Source organism: Frieseomelitta varia, unplaced genomic scaffold (genome assembly GCF_011392965.1).
Source record: "Frieseomelitta varia isolate USP_RPSP 00005682 unplaced genomic scaffold, Fvar_1.2 scaffold_495, whole genome shotgun sequence".
Classification (NCBI taxonomy): Eukaryota; Metazoa; Arthropoda; class Insecta; order Hymenoptera; family Apidae; genus Frieseomelitta; species Frieseomelitta varia.
The window spans coordinates 245,244-252,386 of NW_025110251.1; the positions used below are offsets into that span (position 1 = coordinate 245,244).

General features: G+C 40.4%; 2 protein-coding genes across 3 annotated transcripts; both read right to left on the reverse strand.

Annotated features, from left to right (window-relative positions):
- Positions 1 to 359: 359 nt before the first annotated feature.
- LOC122533116 (L-lactate dehydrogenase-like) lies at positions 360 to 2,851 on the reverse strand. The gene is made up of 8 exons (XM_043662510.1): positions 2,514 to 2,851; positions 2,094 to 2,220; positions 1,761 to 1,878; positions 1,499 to 1,672; positions 1,225 to 1,398; positions 980 to 1,097; positions 784 to 907; positions 360 to 664 (listed from the first exon to the last, which is right to left on the reverse strand). Exons 1-8 carry the CDS (start codon positions 2,741 to 2,743, stop codon positions 500 to 502), a joined length of 1,230 nt encoding a protein of 409 aa, XP_043518445.1. The 5' UTR covers positions 2,744 to 2,851; the 3' UTR covers positions 360 to 499.
- Positions 2,852 to 2,992: 141 nt separating this feature from the next.
- On the reverse strand, positions 2,993 to 7,143 carry LOC122533115 (L-lactate dehydrogenase-like). Of its 2 annotated transcripts, none has more exons than XM_043662508.1 (5): positions 6,928 to 7,143; positions 5,096 to 5,225; positions 4,530 to 4,995; positions 4,091 to 4,332; positions 2,993 to 3,921 (listed from the first exon to the last, which is right to left on the reverse strand). In XM_043662508.1, exons 1-5 carry the CDS (start codon positions 7,014 to 7,016, stop codon positions 3,757 to 3,759), a joined length of 1,092 nt encoding a protein of 363 aa, XP_043518443.1. In that variant the 5' UTR covers positions 7,017 to 7,143; the 3' UTR covers positions 2,993 to 3,756. The 2 variants fall into 2 exon arrangements, with proteins under 2 accessions (XP_043518443.1, XP_043518444.1); XM_043662509.1 differs by having other exon boundaries at positions 6,845 to 6,983.

Consider the following 7,143-nt stretch of genomic DNA (forward strand, 5'->3'; position numbering starts at 1 on the left):
CGGTTGCGCTGCTATTGACATCCAGCGAGGAAAACAGATTCTCGATGCCAGCGAAAGAAATACGTGTATAAAAATACCAACGCTCTTTTTGTTCGAGAAAGTATCGTTTCAAGAATGAGTTCTGGAAATTATACTTGTGCAAATTTGATCAGATACTGTGGTACTCTTGGAAGATCTCTAGATAGGTCAACGACCGGCTGAAATCGACGTCTGTGATTCACCGTTGAGAAAAGAAAAAAACTCATGGATAGAAAGAGAAACTTTGTCATTGCACGCAATTTGCGATTTCAAACGAAAATCGATTTAGGGAAGTAGCCGATATTATCTTTTCTTTTTTTTTTTCCCCTGTAGAAACAATCGATCGAAAATTATAAAATGTCTAATATTCGATCATTGATCGAGCATCGTTTAGACGCGATATATTTAACGATATACTTTTTCTAAGAAGAATCTTCACAATGAAATGACACGATGTTAATTAGAAGGATGACTTGATAAATCACATTTTGATATCCTTTTGCACGTTGTACACGATATTCGCCGACGTTTGGAACAGCTTTTTCTCAAAATCGGTGATACGCATTCGTACGATATTTGTAATGCCGTTCTCACCTATAGTACAGGGTAGCGACAGGAACATATCGTGACAAACTTCGTGATGACCCTTCAAACGAAATTTTTCCAAAAATGTTACTGTGACACGTGCTAGGGCCCGATGAGCGAGAGTTATAAAGTTTAGATTAATTCGTTCTAAGCTCAAGAATAATATAGTTATGTCTGTACTTGAACCAACGTTGAAACCGGTATAATCTTCTGCGAGTTGTTGATGATAGCCGCCACGATGCTGCCAACCGAAAGGCCCACCGCCGTGTTGCTATATCCCTTTAGGCATCTCACCGTGGGACCACTGAAAGATCGTTTACCAACCACTTCTTTCGAGAACCCATTATCACGTAATTTCTGTGAAACGTAAACTCACTGTCTGATCACTTCGTTGGAAATTTCGTACCATCTCTCCTCGTCGGTTTCGAGGCCGATATTTGGCAGGATATCGCGAAATTGCACGCCCGCGACATTCACTCCAGACCAGAGTGGAACTAGGAAACGTCGAACGTAACATTTAAACAGACGCGACACGTAACGCAATACGTGCTTTCTCCTCCGACGAAATATAAAAAATTAGATCACGTAGAGCCTGAAACGTGGACGCGATTTCGAACTCACCCTGGCTCTCCCCGTGTTCGCCGACGATGTACCCGTGAACCGAGCTCGGCGCTATTCCTAAACGGTCGGCGATTAAGTAACGAAACCTTGCCGTGTCGAGATAAGTTCCACTTCCGATTATCCGACCGACCGGCAATCCGCTCACTTTCCACGTTACCCACGACAAAATGTCAACTGAAAGCAAGAGCATCGTCTCATACTCGCGGCTTTCTTAGCATTGTCCTATCGATATATTGTTCAGCTTTTTTTCTATACTTTCTAAGCGATACTTAACCTGGGTTACTGACGATCACGAACACAGCGTTCGGACTGTAACTAACCAATGTCGGTACTATGTTCTTGAAAATCTCCGAATTTCGGTGAACCAAATCTAACCGCGTCTCACCCTTCATTTGCTTCACGCCCGCAGTTATGACGACCACTTTAGAGTTGCTCGTGATACAAAAGTCTGTAACAACAATTTCTTGTTGCTTCTCGTCTCGCGAAAGTCGCCATTGTGTTAAACGATTTGCTATTTTTAAAGTAAACATCGTTACCTGTGTCGAAATCTATGTGCGGATTTCCTAAAAATACCGAGCCGTGGTTAAAATCCATTCCTTCTCCCTCCAGCTTCTTCGGGAATGCATCGACTATCGCGACGTGCGGGGTAATGTTCTGCGATAAGGCAACAGAAAAATTACAAACCAAGCGATTTGACCGTTCGGATTTCCATCATCGAGAATGCACGTCCACATGCAACACGAGAACATTTTCCAGAACTTTCAGCATGTTTCTGGATCGTAATCATCGCGAATTTAATCCACGCGCGACGTGCATCGAATGGTCGTTAAAAAATTCATCGAACGATAGAAACACGGCGCCTGATATACCTGTAAGAGAAGAGAGTTTACGCAGGCTACACCGACCATTCCTGACCCTACGACCGTCACCTTGTGACAGCAATCTCGCACCGGTTCCGCAATTTTGCACAACAGCTCTTCCCTCAAACATGGTGGCCTTAAATGAAAAGTTGTATTATTATAGCACTTCGATACGATATTTGTGGATATCTTCATTGAGTTACGGCGATATGAAACGATTGATAATGAGTTTGCGGTTGGAAGAGGTACCGTTCCAAGATCGATTCCTCTGAATTCTGAATTTTATTTCTCAACTTGTTCTTTTCTCATATCAAAATAAATCTCAAAGGAATAACTTGAGATAGGCGTTTCATGGAGACTCAACCACGTTTGACTCGACGTAGAAGGAAATCAGCAGTCAGTAGATAAGGAGAGTAGTAGCTCGCTTACACGAAACTGACCGCTTTCTGTAAATCGCTTCCAGTGGTGTTGGCGTCTTTGCTAAAATCGGCTGACGTGAATTTCTTTGTCTTTCCACCGGCGAAAACCTCCTTTAATATGGTTGGCGGTAAATCACGACGAAAGTGCTTGCTGGCCAAGCTTCTCCTCGATATCTGGCACATTGTACATTTCAGGCACGTCGGCAGCGACGAAATGGACAGCATGCGCGACACAATCATTGCTTCTGACACCCGATGATTTTGTTCAATTCTCGTGGTACCTCTATCACGGATGTCACATCGCACACCGTTAATTGGTAGTCCACAGAAAAGAAGGCGCTGTCAAGCATAACGCCGTCTAGTGAATCGCCATTGCGTCGATTTATCAATTGTTAAACAAATCCATGGTTACAGGGAATTCGAATTTGAGGACGCACGATTGCGGTAAATTCGTTTTCTAACAACGAGTGATCGTAGAAAAAAATTTTGAAAGAAAGAAAAATAACGTCTTTATTTGTTTGTTTGAAATTAATATTGACTTGCTAGAACATTGATATAAATATACAAGACAATGGTTTGGTATCTCGGATCGTAACATTCTAAATTTCATACGAAAATACAAATCAGTCTTTATACATGTTTCGTGAGGTAGATATTGATTATTTTGAAAATTGCCTGACACTATAATGAGTCAATTTAGTTTTCTATTTTAAGTTCTCTCTGACTGTTGTGTCAGTGTTAATTGCATACCGTACGTATTTGTACTGTGGCTTATCGATTAAGTATCCTTGTCTTGCGTCAAATTATAATTTCATGCATACGTAGTATAATTATTGTATCATATAACACATGTATGATAAAACATAATTAATACGTCATAATATCGTATTAAATCAACTGAATGCGAATATTAAACATCGACAACATACAATAGTAATACTTTATAATCACACACCTTTTTCGCAAAAGATCACGTCAACTATTGAGTGACTTATAACATGTTTTTTGGCGTGTTTGAACGTACAAATAAAATTTAAATATTTTTAGTAGCACTCTCAAGTGTCGATTATGCAAACTTAAGTTAATAGTATAATAAAACGTAAATAGAAACCAAAGATGCTTGCCAAAGCAAAAATGCGCGCATTGTTACACCATTTAGTTACACGCACGCGGAATTTAATCACGAGATAATCGAGATCGCGCGTCTAGGAGAGAAAATGAGATCCGTAGGCGCGCGAAGCGGAACGAATTATTTAAAATTTCAAGTCCTTTTGCACTTCGTGCATCATGTCGGCGGACTTTTGCAAAAGGGCCGTCTCGCTTTCTGTCAACTTCTGTTTCACGATACTCGAGACACCTCCTTCGCCCAAGGCGCACGGCAGAGACAAGAACACGTCATTCTCGATTCCGTGATATCCCTGAAAATAATCGAAGCGTCAAGCACATTGTCCAATAATGGGGACGATAAGTTTGGCAACAAAATAATTTTTTGAGTGTCTAGACGTCTCAACAACTCGTTTTGTAATCCACGAAAACGATACGAAAATCACGCGCTACTTATGTAAGAAACACGAGTTATCGACTTACGGTAACCATAGTAGATACAGCGTGAACTTGGTTGGAGTTTCGTAATATAGCGGACGCGAGATTCGCGATGCTCAGGCCGATGGCCCACGATGTGTAACCCTTCAGCTTGATCACTTCGTACGCGCTATCTACCACCTGCTTGTGCAGTTCACCCCAATTCTCCGTGTCCTTGTCCGAACCAATGTTCTCGTTCAGATCGCGCAATCTGACGCCAGCGACATTCACTCCGGACCACACCGGTACTGAAAACAACAACGAAACAAACATTAGACATCAAAATCAGTCGAGACAGATATATCTCACTCGTGGTCCACGTGAAAATTTACTAAAATCATCAAGTTCGATAACGTGACATTCGATTTTCGCGTGTACCATTATCGCAGATAACAGTCAGGTGTGAACATTGGAAGAGCAATCAGAATATTGCGCCTTAACGTACCACTCGTGTCGCCGTGTTCTCCGATAATCCAACCGTGGCAGGATGTAGGCGCGACATTCAATCGCTGTGATAAGAGGAAACGGAATCGGGCGGAGTCCAAATTGGTACCACTTCCGATCACCCGGTTCTTTGGCAAGCCCGAAAGCTTCCACGCCACGTAAGTCAGAATGTCTACTGGGTTCGAGACGACCAGGAGAATCGTTTCCGGGCTATATTTGATCAGCTGCGGAATGATGCCTTTGAAGATGTCTGTGTTCCGTTGAACGAGATCCAGCCTCGTTTCGCCTTCTCTTTGACGAGCACCAGCCGTCACCACGCACAAACTCGAGTTCGCTGTGGCAGAGTAATCGGTGCTTGCGTTGATTTTTGCGTTCTTCAGGAATGCGCTGCCGTGTTGCAAATCCATCATCTCTCCCCTCAGCTTATCCTCCATTACGTCCACGAGAACCAAGTCGCTCGTAACATTCTACGGTGTAGAAAGATTTTAAACGCGAGCTCAAGCTTGTTGTTTAATAATTTTCAAATATTTACAATTTTTTTTAGTTTTTAGAAATGTGAAAACTTACGTCCGACAAGATGCTAAAGGCACAAGCCATACCGACTTGGCCAACGCCTACCACGGTGACTTTGTTCCTTCCGGTGGAAACCGGCTCTATCACCGCATTTAGTAATTTATTTTTCAACAGTGCCATTCTCCTGGAAAAATATTCGATGACTTTCATTTTGGTTTGTGGTTTGCTGATTTTTTCCATTTCCGAGCTCTTTACACGGATACATCGATGAAGGTCAAAAAGGTCACGCAACGCGCTCATACTATTACGCAGAAATTTGACAAACTGTCGATGCTTACGTGTAGAGTCAAGACGAGTATTTTTTTTTATGTTGCAATCGAAATCACGCTTCGTTCAAAGAAAGAATAGAGGAAGAATATTTCAGAAAGAATTAAGTGCATTAGTCATAAGAAAAAGTGAGATAGAGAAAACGAAGTTAATTAGTAATTAATCGCAAATGTACACAGCAAGAATCAGGAACAATTCTTTTGCAACTTTTTTCTGTGATAAAAAGCTAAGAAGCAAAAGTCTTCTTGGTTCATAATGTTATCTATTTGATTACTATATACATTACATCAGTGGTTCTTAACCAACGTTCGTCGTTGGAAAAATTAGATGGAACTCTATAAAACTCCAAACGTACTGTTGGAAAAATTAGATGGAACTCTATAAAACTCCATTAATTTAAAGTATTTCTTGGAAAGATAATATTACTATTTTTACGTGCTCCTTTCCCTCGTTATTGTGTAATAAAGTGCTATATTGAATTTTACAACTCAAAAACGAGTAGTTGGCTTTATTCCAAAAGTCAACTATATTTTTTCCATTATATTCTGGGAGTGTCGTTACTGATGCTTTTGCAGAATTTCTTGAAAACGATACTTGGTATACTAATGTGGCCTATTTAGCTGACATTTAGTACTATAGAAAAAAAAAGAAAAATATATAGAAAAGTATAGAAAATTACGAATAAATACGAAATCCATTTGGAACAGTCAGTGCGTCGAATTATGAACATTTGTCATCAAAAATTACCTTGTACAAATGAGGTTCTCTGAAATCAATTTTGAGTTATAGTTTTCACGAATATATAATTCCTTTTAAATTAATTTTATATAATTTGTAATTTATAACTTTTTTAGTGGAAGATATGTCTGTGCCTATTTTTACTGTTAGTTTTATAAACTAAATAATTTTGATATACTGTTATATATATATATATATATGTTTATATAAATTTTCTTCAAAATCAAAAATACTACATCGAACAAGTTAAGAACCACTGTATAACATGAATGAAACGATGATAACAAAACGTGAGTAATACGCAAACTCGTAAGATGCCACTAGCAGTACGTGAAGCACGTGTACCGGTGCTCGCAGGTATACATGTGTACTACAATAATGCATGCTATACGAAAAATCGCAAACAGCTACTCAAATAAATCAAACTAAAAACTACAAACTGCGAACAACACTGAAGAGAGATTTTAGTACCCATCACCAACAAAAAACACTGGCAATATGAGGCAGTAAAATTTATGAGAGTGGCTGGCACCAATTGAACAATCGTTCGAAGTAACTGCGTTCTGACCTCGTTTCTTCTATGGGAATGGTATCTCACGTCGCGTAACACGGTTTGTCCTTACACGACGCGTCGCGTTGTACACTAACTTTCGAATTGTCACAGGAAACAATCACACGCCGATCAATAACTAAAATTCGTGACGGTCGAAAACAAAAAAAGAACATGTATACACTAACCTCATGGTTGCTTTGGGAAAGAAAAACAGAAAGCAAAGAAAGAAATGAAGCAAACACCAAGCAGGTTTATTTGGGTGGTTTACCAGCAGGTCCGTACGTCCGACGTGTCTGACAGCTCAGAGTCTTCTGACTGGTAAGGTGACCTTGCCTCCGCCTTTTTATACCCTCCCATAAGCTTCAGCCGCCGCGTTCAGCTGACGAAACCGGGAACATATCGTCGAAACGATAAATTTGTGTCCGGTTTTCCCTCAAATTTTCGCGTTGACTTCGCCGTTTGGTCACGTGCTGATGGCTCGCGA